Source organism: Scyliorhinus torazame, chromosome 5, assembly GCF_047496885.1.
Source record: "Scyliorhinus torazame isolate Kashiwa2021f chromosome 5, sScyTor2.1, whole genome shotgun sequence".
In the NCBI taxonomy this organism is placed as follows: domain Eukaryota; kingdom Metazoa; phylum Chordata; class Chondrichthyes; order Carcharhiniformes; family Scyliorhinidae; genus Scyliorhinus; species Scyliorhinus torazame.
The window spans coordinates 124,988,303-125,004,493 of NC_092711.1; the positions used below are offsets into that span (position 1 = coordinate 124,988,303).

Below are 16,191 nucleotides of genomic sequence, written 5' to 3' on the forward strand. Positions count from 1 at the left end.
CTATGGGCAATATTCGATTCTGTGACCAATATTTAGTTAAACACGGACCTGAATAAGGGAACTTTGCAGCTACCTGTGAAGTTTAAATGTCACGTGTCAGGAGTAACCAGCATTTGAGGAATATGAAATCTCTGGAGTGTTGGTCTCCAAGTGCCATATTGAACACCGGAGAATGAGCTTGAATTGGGACAGAGATAAGCGTGAGTGAGCATCGTAAACTGCTATTGTATCGGGGTGTTCTGGGTCTCTGAGTTTTAACCCTGCAGTTAATTGTCAGAGATGCAGTATAATAAACCCTGAACAAAGCAAATGTGTGCGTGAGAAGCATCTGAAGCACCAGGAACCAGCTGAACCAGCAGAGCTGAATTTCTCCCAGTGCAGCCACAGTACTGAACTTATTCCAGCCTCCAAGTCCACCTGAGAACCAACCTCCTGGCTATTCATCTACAAGAAGCTTCAGAGCCTCATGAGAATTATTTGTTTCTAAAAACGCTTCATTCCAACTAAAGGATCAACTCAGCAAGAAGACAACAGACCTGCAGCAACATAAAGATTGCAGTCTATATTCCATTTTCATCATTACAGCTTCAACTTGGTCTGTCCCTAATTTCTGTGTATGTGTCAGTGAGTGTGAAAGAGACGAGAGACTGAGATGTTCAAACATCCAGGGAAATAGTGTGATAATAAATAAACTTCTATCCTTTAAAAATCACCAGTAAGCCTGCTGCTGAAATGTATTTTAAATAAAGAAAAATCACTCAGAGGGTAAGAAAATATCACACAAACATCCTGATAATGGACTGGAAAGGACCACGAAATGGAATCAACCTTTGGAAAACCCCCTTCAGGTAGCTAAAAAGAAGCTGCAGCCTCTCACACTGAATGTATACTTGATCCATAGACACCTCCAGGCCACAAACATCAGCTTCAGCCTGGGAGTGGGTGAAACCTTTTGAAAACCTGTCGCTCGATTTAATTTCGTCGAGCACTAGGACCCGGCTGGGGGACAGATACCTTCAGGTCCCGCCCACGAGCTGTTGCATCACCAAGATGCCAGCGCATGCGCTCTGCTTCCCCAAGATGGCGGCTGTGAACCAGGGCCTGGTCCCGGGAGAGAGCTGACCGGCGGTGATGTGACCTGAGGATCACCGCACCTCAGGCAAGGGGCCAGGTTGGGAAGGCGGTGCCTTCAGGAATAACTGGGAAGGTGATGTTTGGTCAGTTGCTGCAGTCTGTGTAGTGAAGGTGCTGTCACAGTGGTGTGAGGTGAGGAAGTACAGGATTATCACCCAGCAATGATCAATTAAGGGGAATGTAAATCCAGCTCAGGCTGCTTTCAGATTGGAAAGGGAGCTAAGGTGTGTCCTCAGAGCTGGTGAATGTTGGGGCTTTGGCAGTTTCTCTATAAATTCATTCCCTCCCTCCCTCAACCACCTCTATCTTTAGAGTCAGAGAGTTTTACAGCACGGAAAGAGGCCCTTTGGCCCATTCATAATCTTTATTATTGTCACAAGTAGGCTGACATTAACACTGCAATGACGTTTCTGTGAAAATCCCCTAGTCGCCAGACTCCGGAGCCTGTTCGGGTCATAGAGGGAGAATTCAGAATGTCCAATTCACCGAACAAGCTCATTTTTCGTGACTTGTGGGAGAAAACCGGAGCACCCGGAGGAACCCCACGCAGACACCGGGAGAACGTGCAGACTCCGCACAGACAGTGACCCAAGCCGGAATCAAACCCGGGTCCCTGGTGCTGTGAAGCAACAGTGCTAACTAGTATGCTACCATGCCGCCCATAAGATTATTAGATTACTAATTCTGGATGAATGATGTCCCAGGATGCTGTGGGAGGCGAGGGAGAGAATAGACATAGACATAGACATAGAATTTACAGTGCAGAAGGAGGCCATTCGGCCCATCGAGTCTGCACCGGCTCTTGGAAAGAGCACCCTACCGAAGGTCCAAACCTCCACCCTATCCCCATAACCCAGTAACCCCACCTAATCCCCATAACCCAGTAACCCCACCCTACGGGCAATTTTGGACACTATGGGCAATTTAGCATGGCCAATCCACCTAACCCGCACATCTTTGGACTGTGGGAGGAAACCGGAGAACCCGGAGGAAACCCACGCACACACGGGGAGAACGTGCAAACTCCGCACAGACAGTGACCCAAGCCGGAATCGAACCTGGGACCCTGGAGCTGTGAAGCAATTGTGCTAACCACCATGCTACCGTGCTGCCCCAATTGCAGAATGCAGCGGCTCTGACCCAAAGTTTTAACCACAAATACGCCTGTTTTCGCTAGAATTTAGACATTTAAGGTGTGATCTAATTGAAGTATTTAAGATATTAACAGGGAAAGACAGGGTAGATAAAGATAAACTATTTCCACTGGTTGGAGATGCTAAAACTAGGGATCATTGTCTAAAAGTTAGGGCTAGACCATTCAGTACAGATGTTAGGAAGAACTTCTTCACATACAGAGTGATCGAGGTTTGGAACTCTCTCCCACAAACAGCAGGTGAAGCTGGATCCGTTGTTAAGTTTAAATCTGAGGTAGAGTTTTGTTGAGCAAAGATATTCAGGGATATGGAGTTAGGTCACAGATCAGCCATGATCTCACTAAATGGCAGGACAGACTCGAGGGGCTGAATGGCCTACTCCTGTCCCTATTTTTGTGGTTCTGAAATTCAGAAAACACCGTGACAGGGAAAGAGTCTGGATTAGAACCTGAGTCAGTCCGAGCTGCAAACCATCCCTTCAGATCCTTGCCCTTCATGGATTTAATGAAGGCCAAGGCAATAATTGGATTATTGAAAGACTTGACGGAGTTGTTGGATACCATTTTTTGGGTCTCAGGATAAAGCCTGACGTAATTCACTCCCCACAGCCTTGAGCTGCCTTTGAACTTCATCGAGGCCGCGATGCTTCATTTGTGTTGCTGCCGGAAAGTCCTGGAAGTGAACGGTCTCTCCTCACTGTGAACCTGCTGATGTGTCAGAAGGTTGCATGAACGTGTGAATCCCTTCCCACATTCAGAGCAGGTGAATGGTCTATCCCCTGTATGAAGTTGTTGGTGTATCAGAAGGTTGGATGAATTAATGAATCCTTTCCCACAGTCCGAGCAGGTGAATGGCCTCTCCCAGTGTGAATTCTCTGGTAGTTCAGTCAGGCACTTGGACGGCTGAATCCTTTCCCACACACACAGCAGGTGAACGGTCACTCCCCAGTGTGAGCATATTGGTATGTTAGTAGATCCTTTTTGTTTTTAAAGCTCTTCTCACAGTCAGGACAGTTAAAACGTTTGTGATCAGAGTGAACAAGTTGATGTGTCTGCAGGTGGGATGACTGAATGAATCCTTTCCCACACAGGGAGCAGGAGAACCGTGTCTCCCCAGTGTGAATACGTTGATGTGTCAGCAGCTCCTTTTTACATTTAAAACTCTTCTCACAGTCAGGACATGTAAACGGTGAACAAGTTGGTGAGTCACAATGGGGATGACCGAGTGAATCCCTTCCCACACACAGGGCAGGTGAATGGCCTCTCCTCAGTGTGAACTCGCTGGTGTGTGTGAAGGTTGTATGAATGGGTGAATCCCTTCCCACAAATGGAGCAGGTGAACGGTCTCTCCCCAGTGTGACTGTGACGATGAACCTCCAATTGTGATGGGTAACTGAATCCCTTTCGACAGTCCGCACATTTCCAGTTTCTCCATGGTGAGTGTGTCCTCATGTTTCTCCCTGTTGAAGCTTTGTCCACACACAAACAGCTGTTTAATTTCTCCCTGCAGTGAATGACGTGATACTTTTTTTGAGCCTGTGTAACTGGTTAAAGCTCTCTGCACAGTCAGTTCACTGGAACACTCTCAGTCGGGGAACATAGAACATTACAGCGCAGTACAGGCCCTTCGGCCCTCGATGTTGCGCCGACCTGTGAAACCACTCTAAAGCCCATCTACACTATTCCCTTATCGTCCATATGTCTATCCAATGACCATTTGAATGTCCTTCGTGTTGGCGAGTCCACTACTGTTGCAGGCAGGGCATTCCACACCCTTACTACTCTCTGAGTAAAGAACCTACCTCTGACATCTGTCCTATATCTTTCTCCCCTCAATTTAAAGCTATGTCCCCTCGTGCTAGACATCACCATCCGAGGAAAAAGGCTCTCACTGTCCACCCTATCCAATCCTCTGATCATCTTGTATGCCTCAATTAAGTCACCTCTTAACCTTCTCTCTAACGAAAACAGCCTCAAGTCCCTCAGCCTTTCCTCATAAGATCTTCCCTCCATACCAGGTAACATTCTGGTAAATCTCCTCTGCACCTTTTCCAATGCTTCCACACCCTTCCTATAATGTGGCGACCAGAATTGCACGCAGTATTCCAAATGCGACCGCACCAGAGTTTTGTACAGCTGCAACTTGACCTCATGGCTCCGAAACTCAATCCCTACCAATAAAAGCTAACACACTGTACGCCTTCTTAACAGCCCTCTCAACCTGAGTGGCAACTTTCAGGGATCTATGTACATGGACACCGAGATCGCTCTGCTCATCCACACTGCCAAGAATCTTACCATTAGCCCAGAACTCCGTCTTCCTGTTATTCCTTCCAAAATGAATCACCTCACACTTTTCTGCATTAAACTCCATTTGCCACCTCTCAGCCCAGCGCTGCAGCTTATCTATGTCCCTCTGTAACTTGTAACATCCTTCCGCACTGTCCACAACTCCACCGACTTTAGTGTAATCTGCAAATGTACTTACCCATCCTTCTACGCCCTCCTCCAGGTCATTTATAAAAATGACAAACAGCAGTGGCCCCAAAACAGATCCTTGTGGTACACCACTAGTAACTGGACTCCAATCTGAACATTTCCCATCAACCACCACCCTTTGTCTTCTTCCAGCTAGCCAATTTCTGATCCAAACTGCTAAATCACCCTGAAACCCATGCCTCCGTATTTTCTGCAGTAGCCTACCGTGGGGAACCTTATCAAACGCTTTACTGAAATCCATATACACCACATCAACTGTTTTACCCTCATCCACCTGTTTGGTCACCTTCTCAAAGACCTCAATAAGGTTTGTGAGGCACGACCTACCCTTCACAAAACTGTGTTGACTATCTCTAATCAAATTATTCCTTTCCAGATGATTGTACATCCTATCTCTTATAAACTTTTCCAAGATTTTGTCCACAACAGAAGTAAGGCTCACTGGTCTATAGTTACCGGGGTCGTCTCTACACCCCTTCTTGAACAAGGGGACAACATTTGCTATCCTCCAGTCTTCTGGAACTATTCCTGTAGACAAAGATGACTTAAAGATCAAAGCCAAAGGCTCAGCAATCTCCTCCCTAGCTTCCCAGAGAATCCTAGGATAAATCCCATCCGGCCCAGGGGACTTAACTATTTTCACACTTTCCAGAATTGCTAACACCTCCTTCTTATGAGCCTCAAGCCCTCCTAGTCTAGTAGCCTGAATCTCAGTATTCTCCTATATCTCGGTGCTTTTGCAGCCGCACCGCTGAAACTGAACAGACAAATATTTCTCCTTCCAAATTCAAAGACTGATGATATTCAGCTCCTGATGAATCGAGTGACTGTCAGATTTCGATGTGATGTTTGGTTTGAGTTTTCTGTCGGCCAATCCTCCACTTCCAATATCCTGTAAAAAGAGTTTACAAAAGCCATCACTGTCAGTCCAGGATAGAAATTCGGAACAGACAATTCTAGTTTCTCTGGAACATTTTTTCTCTCTTGTTCCCCCAAAGCTGGAAATCCCCGTCCCACACACTCTGCCTCCTCCCTGGGCTGAAATCCAAACCCATCTCACCATCTGCACCATCTCTTTCCTCCACTCCCAGTTTTCTCCCTCCCTCTCCTCTGCCTGGGTTCAGTTCTCCAGCTCCTGTCTGCAGACTGACAATAAAACCAATGGGTCTTATTGGGGGGTTTGGGTTCTCCCCATTGTCCCCGCTCGCGGCGGCTCTCATTCAGCCTCTGGGAGCCGCACTCACTCTCACTGCGGCTGCGCTCAGCCCGGAGCAGCACCGCGCATGCTCCACAGAGAGGTGACTTCCGGGGGCGGGACATTCTGACGCCTGTGCGTTCTGGCTCCTGTGACGAAGATCGGGCATATTCATCTGCGCCCTGCATTTTCCGCCATTATTCCATTATGTTCCTCAGGCTGATAAATTGGTTCCGGCACTTTTGATACAATTCGGTGTCTGTACGGAATGGGGCGGCCGCATAGGTGTTTTTCTCTCTGATCGGAGCCTGTTATCGGCTGTCATCTGTTTCGGGATCGATATGCCGCAGGGCGCCTGCGCGGCCGCCATCTTTCTCAGGTGCAGCAGGGCGCATGTGCGGCTGTCCAGGACCCAGAACCGGAAGAGAGAATCTTGTGAATTTCTCTCCAGGACTGAGAGTAAAATTCCTTTGGAAACTCCTTTAGAAAGAGGAGGATTTACTAACGGGAACTTCAATCCAAACATCACATCATCGTCTGACTGAGTTACTCGATTCATCAGGACCTGAATATCATTGGGAGGTAAAATGGTTTGTCTGTTCTATCTGAGGACAAAGATTTCAGATATCAGAGTGACTGGGAAAATTTAAATGACCATTCCAGGGTAAATTTGAGACTAATTACACCGATCACATTGGGGAAGTTAAATAATTTGCTGGTAAATTTTAAAATTACCACACATCATTTTCCATTTCATTCATTAGCATACTTGGCCGCTAAACTGGGCAAACTGCTGACCTTGTTAGTAGTGAGAGTTACTATCCCGGATTTTATTGAAGTTTGTTGTTCCTGTTGCATTTCATTCAGCTCATCGTGGCTACAAAGTAGGTATTCAGCCTAAACTCAATTTCCAGATTGTGGTCTGTAGCTTTTTAAGTTACATCAATTCAAATGTCGATCAAAATACTTTAAAAATGTTATGAGGGTTTCTGCCATCATTTCAGGCAGCATGTCACAGATCCTCACCACCCTCTAAACCTCCTAGTCCTTCCCTAAATCTCTGCCCCCTTTTATAAGTATCCCTCAACCAAAGGGAATCGGACCTTCCTATCCAATCTTGTATATTCTTCCTATCCAATATTGTATATGTTGTGTTGCCCTATTATGTATTTTCTTTTATTCCCTTTTCTTCTCATGTACTTAATGACCTGTTGAGCTGCTCGCAGAAAAATACTTTTCACTTTACCTCGGTACACATGACAATAAACAAATCCAATCCAATCCATTTAGATCCCTCAGAATTTAAAAAAAATGTAAATTTATATATTTTTCCAATCAAGGGGCAATTTAATTTTGCCAAGCCACCTACCCTGCACATATTTGGGTTGTGGGGGTGAAACCCACACAGACAATGGGAGAATGTGCAAACACCTTACAGACTGTGACCCGGGGCCAGGATCGAACCCGGGTCCCCAGCACGCAGGCACACAACCACTGTGCCACCATGATCCCCCAGAATTTTATACATTTAGAATAATCTTAATTGTCACAAGTAGGCTTACATTTACACTGCAATGAAGTTACTCTGAAAATCCCCTGGTGTTACTACAGAGTGTTACTACCAGGGGAGCACAGGGCTAAATCGCTGGCTTTGAAAGCAGACCAAGGCAGGCCAGTAGCACGGTTCGATTCCCGTAACAGCCTCCCCAAACAGGTGCCGGAATGTGGCGACTAGGGGCTTTTCACAGGAACTTCATTGAAGCCTACTTGTGACAATAAGTGATTGTTATTATTATGCGCTGCGAGCCTGGACCGGATGCCAACTCTCCCGGATTGACTGACTGGAGTCTCCAGGATTTTATTTTAATCATTTGTGGGAGTCACTGGCTGGGCCAACATTTATTGCCCATCCCTAATTTCCCTGAAACCGAGTGGCTTGCTCGGCCATCTCGGAGGGCATTTAAAGAGTCAACCACATTGCTGTGGGTTGGAATCGTGTTGGCCAGACCAGGTAAGGACGGCAGGTTTTCTTTTCTATTCATTCACGGGATGTGGGTGTCGCTGGCTGGGCCAGCATTCACTGCCCATCCCTAATTGCCCTTGAACTGAGGGCATCTCAGAGAGCATTTTAAGAGTCAACCAGCTGACTGTGGATCTGGAGTCACATGTAGGCCAGACCAGGTAAGGATAGAAGATTTCCTTCACTGAAGGACATCAGTGAACCAGATGAGTCTTTGCAACAATCGACAATGGTTTCATGGTCATCAGTAAACTTTCAATGAATTCAAATTTTACCTTCTGCCTTGGTGAGATTCATACCTGGGTGTCTGGAAAATCATTGGGACAGTCAAACATATTTTTGTGATTCTGGAACATGATTAGGACAGTAAAAATATTAATTTTGGGTCTCTGGAAAATCATTCGGACAGTAAAAAAGATTTTTGAACATTTCTCTTCAGTGGATATAAAAATATTGAAAATGGGATAAAGGTTAATTGACTGACAGTCAAACACTGTCCTTTTTAAAAATAAATTTAGAGTGCCCAATTCATTTTTTCCAATTAAGGGGCAATTTAGCGTGTCCAATGCACATACCCTGCGCATCTTTGGGTTGTGGGGGTGAAACACGCACAAACACGGGGAGAATGTGCAAACTCCACACGGACAGTGACCCAGAGCCGGGATCGAACCTGTGATCTCGGTGCAGTGAGACTGCAGTGCTAACCACTGCACCACCGTGCTGCCCTAGTCAAACACTGTCCTGTAAGGTAATGAGTCCTTTTGCTTCCCAATTGGCCGAGGAAGGCAGTGTGTCACAAGGATGGATGTGTTAACCGATTAATGGCTGGAGGATGGGGGGCAGGTCATGTGATCAAACCTCCAGGAATACATTTAATTAAAGTTGGCGAGGAGAGAATGTTGTGAATTTCTATCCTAAACTGACAGTGAGGTTTCTGTAAATTTACAGGAAGTGGAGGTTTAACAGACGGCAAAACACAAACCAAACGTCACATAGCGATCTGACAGAGTCACTCGGTTCATTGGAAACTACATTTCAGCAGCATCTGGGTGTGGAAGGTAAAAGGTTTGTCTGTTCTGTCTGTGAGGGAAGATTTCAGGTCTCAGTGTGACTGGAAAAGCCCCGAGATTCACAAACCCTGGTTCGTCCAAACCTGGAGAACTGTGTTCAGTTCTGGGCAACAAACCTGAGGAAGGATAGAATGGCCTCGGAGGGAGTGTAGCACAGATTTACCCGAGTGATATCTGAACCCCCCGGGGTTAAATTACAAGGCGAGATTCGACAAAAATTTCAGAGTCAGCTGGCAGCACGTCAGTGGTTAGCACTGCTGCCTCACAGGGCCGAGCCCGGCTCTGGGTGACAGTCCATGTGGAATTTGCAGATTCTCCCCATGTTTGTGTCGGTTTCGCCCTCACAACCTGAAGATGTGCAGGTTCGGTGGATTGACCTCGCCAAATTGCCCCTTAATTGCAAAAAATGAATTGGGTACTCTAAATTTACTTTAAAAAATTTTTAAAAAGGGCAGAGAAGGGCATTCGGTCCATTGAGTCCATGCTAGCTCTCTAGTCGGCACGGTGGTTAACACTGTTGCTTCACAGCGCCAGGGACCCGGGTTCGATTCCCGACTTGGGTCACTGTATGCACGGTCCCCCCGTGTCTGCATGGGTTTCCTCCAGGTGCTCCGATTTCCTCCCACAAGTCCCGAAAGACGTGCTTGTTAGGTGAATTGGACATTCTGAATTCTCGCTCAGTGCACCCGAACAGGAGCCGCAGTGTGGCGACTTGGGGATTTTCACAGTAACTTCATTGCAGTGTTAATGTAAGCCTACTTGTGACACTAATAAATATTATTCTTATTATCTGGAGCAATCCAGTCAGAGTCATTCTCCTGCTCTGTCTCTGTATCCTCACAGCTTTATTTCTCTCAAGGATCTATCCAATTAAAAAAAATCATTTATTGTGTCTATTTCCAAACTCCATCATAGGCAGCAAGTTTTAGGTCATTGCCACTGGCTGTGTAAAAACATTCTTCCTCATACCTCCTGGACCATTTACATGCATAGATACGGAGCAACGTAGAAAATAGAAGCAGGAGGAGACCATTTGGCCCTTCGAGCCTGCTCCACCATCCATTGGTCAGAGCTGATTAGGCTCAAAAGCCTAATCCCGCTTTCCCCCATATCCTTTGATCCCCTTCACCCTCAGTGTTGTATCTAACTACTTCTTGAAAACATGCAATGTTTTGGCCTCAATTAGTTCCTGTGGCGACGAATTGCACAGGCTCATCACTCACTGGGTGAAGAAATTTCTCCTCATTTCTGTCCGAAATGGTCTATCCCGTATCCTCAGACTGTGACCCCTATTTCTGGACACACGCACTATTGGGAACATCCTTCCTGAATCTACTCTGTCTCGCCCTGTTTTTTTTTAACATAAACTTTGAGTGCCCAATTCATTTTTCGCAATTAAGGGGCAATTTTAGCGTGGCCAATCTATCTACCCTGCACATCTTTGGATTTGTGGGTGTGAGACCGGCACAAACACATGGAGAATGTGCAAACTCCACACAGACAGTGACCCGGGGCCGGGATCGAACTCGGGTCCTTGGCGACATGAGGCAACCCCCAGTCTTGCGACCCTCGAGAAAAAAAATCCTTCTCCCCATCTGAAATGGGTGACCCCTCACTTTGCAACAGTGACCCCCTTGTTCCAGATTCTCCCACAAGAGGAAACATCCTCTCCACATCCACCCTGTCAAGACCCCTCAGGATCTTGTATTGTTCAATCCAGGTTTTACCCCAAACTTTAAATCTGTGTCCCGACTGCTTGTACGATCAGTGAATGGAAACAGAGTTTCTTTGTCCACCCGATGGAAATCTGGCATAATCTTGTGTACCTGAATCCAATCTCCCCTCAACCTCCTTTGCTGGAACCATTCTGGTGAATCTCCTCTGCACCTTCTCCAAGAACCTTCACATTCTTCCTGAAGAGTGGTGACCAGAGCTTTATAAAGATTCATAGAATAGAATTAGAACCATAGAATTCCTGTAGTGCAGAAGGAGGCCATTCGGCCCATCAAGTCTGCTGTGATTCTCTGAAAGGGCACCCTGCCTAGGCCCACAGCCCTACCCTGTTCCTGTAACGCCATAGCCCCACCTAACCTGCACATTCCTGGACACTAAGGGGCAATTTATCAAGGCCAGTCCACCTAAGGTGCCCTTCTTTGGACTGTTGGAGGAAACCTGAGCACCGGGCGGAAACCCACGCAGACACGGGGAGAAAGTGCAAACTCCACACTTAGCAAGGCTGGAATTGAACCCGGGTCCCTGGCGCTGTGAGGCAGCAGTGCTAACCACTGTGCCATCAGAAGTATAGTTTTGGTATCAATGTTACTGTTTATGAAGCTCAAGATCGAAGTTGCTTTGCCAACTATTCTCTCAATATGTCTTGTAGATATACAAAATCCCTCTTCACCTCTTTCTCTCTCCTCCCAAAGAGGCCAGTTGGGTTTTTACGACAATCCAGCAGTTTTCATGGTCACTTTTTCCTCACAAATGACCAGATTCATTCAGCTCAATTTCACAACCTGCCTTTTGTGTTTTTGTGGACTCTCTCTCACTCCCTATTTTCTGTTTTCAATCAGTTTCACAGGGTGTTCGAAGGGGAGGCTTCAAAGTCTGGAAACTCAAACCAAGCATCACATCAGGATCTGACAGAGTCCTCAATTTATCGTTGCTGAATATCATTGACCATGGAAGGAAAAAGCATTGTTCACAGTGGGGAGAAACCGTACATGTGTTGTGTGTGTGGACGAGGATTCAGTCGATCATCAGGTCTCACGAGACACAAATGCAGTCACACTGAGCAGAAACCGTGGAAATGTGGGGACTGTGGGAAAGGATTCACTTCCCCATCCAAGCTGGAAATTCATCGACGCAGTCACACTGGGGAGAGACCATTCACCTGCTCCAAGTGTGGGAAGGCATTTACTCAGTCATCCAACCTGCAGAATCACCAGCGAGTTCACACTGATGAGAGACCATTCCCCTACTCAAAGTGTGGGAAAGGATTTGCTATTTCAGCCAACCTGCTGAGACACCAGGGAGTTCACACTGGGGAGAGACCATTTCAATGTCCAGACTGCGGGAAGTGCTATAAAAGTTCTGGGGGTCTGATGTGTCATCAACGTGTTCACACTGATGAGAAACCGTTCAGGTGCTCTCATTGCGGGACTGGGTTCAGACAATCATCTGACCTCATTGTGCATCAGCGAATTCACACTGGGGAGAGACCATTCACCTGCTCCAAGTGTGGGAAGGGATTCACTCAGTCAACCAACTTGCTGACACACCAGCGAATTCACACTCGGGAGAGACCGTTCACCTGCTCTAAGTGTGGGAAGGGATTCACTGAGCCATCCGCTCTGACCACACACCAGCGCGTTCACACAGGGGAGAGACCATTCACTTGCTCAGTGTGTGGGAAGGGATTTACTATTTCAGCCAACCTGCTGAGCCACCAGCGAGTTCACACTGATGAGAGACCATTTCAATGTCCAGACTGCGGGAAGTACTATAAACGTTCTGGGGATCTGTTGAGCCATCAACGTGTTCACACTGACGTGAGACCGTTCAGATGCTCTCGCTGCGGGACTGGGTTCAGACACTCATCTCACCTCACTGTACATCAGCGGATTCATACCGGAGAGAGGCCATTCACCTGCACCGAGTGTGGGAAGAGATTCAGTGATTCATCCAACCTGCTAAAGCACCAGCGAATTCACACTCGGGAGAGGCCTGCTCCCACTGTGGGAAGGGATTCACCACTTCATCCCACCTACTGAAACACCAACGAGGCCACAAGTAATCACAACGATTGGATTTTGCTGTTACTCATGTTCAGGACTGAACCATGTTCATTTGGGTCTCTTTCTGCTGATAACAAACTCCAGCCCATTTACAGGGGCTAATATTTTGCCTAAAAGTCAAATAAATTCGATTTGTGTTAAATACACAGCGTCTTGAAACATTTCAATATCTCTGACACAAGTTAGTTCCTTTTGAAGTACTCTCGCTCTCCCCTGTCTCTTCCATCCTCACCTCCAACAAGACGTGTGAGGAGCTTGTGGAGCTTCTTTGTGACTGAGATTGAGTAAATCCGATCAGCTGCCTCTGCTGCTTCCCTCCCTTCCACGAGCCCACCGGACCAAACTGTCTCTAAATTTCATCCTTTCCCGAGCCCTGAACCCACATCTTTCTCGAGTTTCTCTCCCATCTCCCCTCATGCCCTCTCAGAGCTCATCTTGTCCATGAGACCCTATTCCCACTGAGCTACTGATCAGCCAACCACCATGTGTCCATGGATATTGTCAACATTTCTCTCTCTTCATGTACTGTCCCTCTGTCTCTCTGTCCTTCAAATCTGCCATCATCACCCCCTCCACAATGAAACAAACCCTTGACCCTGCCATCCTTACAAATTACTGCCCCATCTTCAACCTCCCTCTCCTCTCCAAACTCTTGAAACATGTTGTCACCTCCCAAATCCTTGCCTATCTTTCCCAGAATTCCCACGTTTGAGCCCTTCAATCAGGTCTCTGCCCTGTCACAGTGAAATACAAGAGACAAACAGAATCTTACCCGGAGAGAAAGACGGGCAATCCGGGAGGTTTGACTCAGGAAGACATTTCAATCGTAAACTCAGTTGTAATTCACACACAGCCCGCAGTCTGATTGGCTGGAGGACCGAGTCCATCTGGTCCTCAATCTTCCCATTGGTCAACACCTGTCAGGCAAGAAATGAGGTTGTGGAACCCGCGCCCACGTGGCCAATGGGAAGAACTCAGAATGATGCAGATTCTCAGCCAATGAGGGAGATCCGGGCTCAGCCCCGCCCCTCATTCACTGCGATTGGTTGGAGGACCAGCCACTCCCACTTGGTCCGCCAGTCCCGAGCCCTCGCCTTATTGGTCCGGGGTGAGCACAGTAAGAAGTCTTACACCAGGTTAACGTCCAAAACGCAACTGGGAACAGGCCCATGTTAACGGGCACCATTCTGCTTCAGACACTGGAGAATGGTTCACATCAGAGGATGGGGGAGGGGGACAAGAAATAAGAGCTTACACTTTGCACTCAAATCAATGAGGACTCTGATCTCTGGGAAGGAAGGAAACCCTGGCAGGTGGGCGGGAGGATTCACAAACACTCGCTGGAGGCCCCAAACCCCCAATAAGACCCATTGATTTTATTGTCAGTCTGCAGACACGAGCTGGAGAACTGAACCCAGGCAGAGGAGAGGGAGGGAGAAAACTGGGAGTGGAGGAAAGAAATGGTGCAGATGGTGAGATGGATTTGGATTTCAGCCCAGGGAGGAGGGAGAGTGTGTGGGACTGGGATTGACAGCTTTGGGGGAACAAGAATTGAACAAAGATTCCAGATAAACTAGAATTGACTTTTCTAAATGTCTATTTTGTACTGACAGTGATGGATTTTGTAAACCCCTTTTACAGGGGATTAAAAGGGGAGAATTCAAAGACTGGAAACTCAACCAAATATTACAACAGCAGTTGACGGAGATAATGGCGTCATCAGTAGCTGTTAATCAACGGCCATTGAATGTGAAGGAGAAACGTTCAATGTTCTATTTGAGAAATGTTTGTCTGTTCTATCTGTGGGAGAACAGTACAAACAGCAATGTGATTGGGAAAGGACAGAGACAAAGGCACATCTGAGTGACAGTGTTCCAGGACACTGACTGTGCAAAGTGCTTGAACCAAATACACAGCCTGCACCATTCGTGTGGAGGAGGAAACATCCATGTATTCTGTATGGACAAGGCTTCAACTGGGTGTCCGAACTGGAGAGATACAAGGACACCTGGATGATGAAGACATGGAAATGTGGGGACTGTGGGAAGGGATTCAATTATCAATGCCTGCTGGAAACCCACCGCATATTCACACAGGAGAGAGACCATTCACCTGCTCTGAATGTGGGAAAGGATTTACTCAATCAGCTGGCCTCGTGTTACACCAGCGATATCATGCTGAGAAGCGGCTGTTCACCTGTTTTGGGTGTGGGAAGGGATTTACTCAGTCAGCTAGACTCATGTTACACCAACAGATTTACTCTGAGGACAGAGCATTCAGCTGCATATCCTGTGGAAAGAGGTTCACGTCTTTATCTAATCTCACTGTACACAGTCGCGGTCACACCGGGAGAGACCGTTTACCTGCTCAGTTTGTGGGAAGGGATTCACTCAATTATCCAGTCTGCTCAGACACCAGTGAAGTTACTATGGAGAAGCTATTCAGCTGGTGTTTCATTGGAAAGACACTCAGGAAATCATCCACCTTCAGTGCACACCAACAAATTCACAAAGGGCCGAGACCGACCATCGACGCTGTGGGAAGGGATTCACTCAGTCACAATATGAGCTGCGACATCAGCAAGTTGACAAGTGACTGCAGGGATTGGATTTTGCTGTTTGTGCTGCTGTTAATCACATCCAGCATTGATGGTCTGACCATATCTGGTTTGATTCTGCTGATAACCAAACCATAGAGCTGGCTGCAGTTTAATATTTTCAGATGTCACTAATTTTCAGGGCTGTGATGTCCCATTTTCAAAGCACACCGTCTGTGATATTCTCCTTCATTTAAGAACTCTTTAACAGGATCATCCTAAACGACGTTTGATACAAAATCTACAATTCAGAGTTTGAAAGGTTCCACTGATTAACATCTCCAATTAGAAAGTGCTGATTAATCCTTGCTGACAATTGTTACTGACTCACACATTCCTCACAGTAACATGTCCATTGTGAAATTACATTATCAAGGAGCATTAAACTAAACTGAAATATTTCACAGGCACATCAATAAAAACTTCATCAATCAACATTGATATTGATGAAACTTGGAAGTCACTGAGTTCAATGATTTCTGACACAGCAGCAGCAGCCAGGGTTATGGGGATAGAGCGGGGGAGTGGGCCGAGGTTGAGTGCTCTTTCACAGGGTCACTGCAGACTCGATGGGCCAAATGGCTTCCTTCTGCACTAAAGATCCGACAGGATTCGAAGGTTAAGGTGGAACCCACAACACAGAGTGGTTTGAGAGCCCCTCAGCAGAGATGAACCTGTCATTGAAGCAAAAGACAAAGCCGACCTGATGTACAACATAAACCCAACA

At 46.8% G+C, this 16,191-nt stretch overlaps 3 protein-coding genes across 11 annotated transcripts in view; 2 read left to right on the top strand and 1 right to left on the bottom strand.

Annotated features, from left to right (window-relative positions):
* LOC140421791 (uncharacterized) overlaps positions 1-16,191 on the bottom strand; it is an 864,226-nt gene that overhangs the window by 55,921 nt on the left and 792,114 nt on the right. The gene's annotated exons all lie outside the window — the stretch shown is intronic.
* On the top strand, positions 1,056-13,010 carry LOC140421813 (uncharacterized). 8 transcript variants are annotated; one of them, XM_072506744.1, is made up of 3 exons: positions 1,056-1,159; positions 8,950-9,059; positions 11,645-13,010. In XM_072506744.1, the coding sequence occupies exon 3, from the start codon at positions 11,753-11,755 to the stop codon at positions 12,842-12,844; it is 1,092 nt and encodes a 363-aa protein (XP_072362845.1). In that variant the 5' UTR covers positions 1,056-1,159; positions 8,950-9,059; positions 11,645-11,752; the 3' UTR covers positions 12,845-13,010. The 8 variants fall into 8 exon arrangements, with proteins under 8 accessions (XP_072362845.1, XP_072362843.1, XP_072362842.1 ...); XM_072506742.1 differs by having other exon boundaries at positions 1,059-1,358; XM_072506741.1 differs by having other exon boundaries at positions 1,059-1,266; positions 8,950-9,066.
* Positions 7,931-16,191, top strand: part of LOC140421820 (uncharacterized) — a 266,946-nt gene continuing 258,685 nt past the window's right edge. The window contains exon 1 of one of the 2 annotated variants that reach the window (XR_011947107.1): positions 7,931-7,992. The gene's annotated coding sequence lies outside the window, so the exon portion shown is untranslated. The remainder of the gene's footprint in view (positions 7,993-16,191) is intronic. The other variant, XM_072506760.1, reaches the window with a different exon arrangement.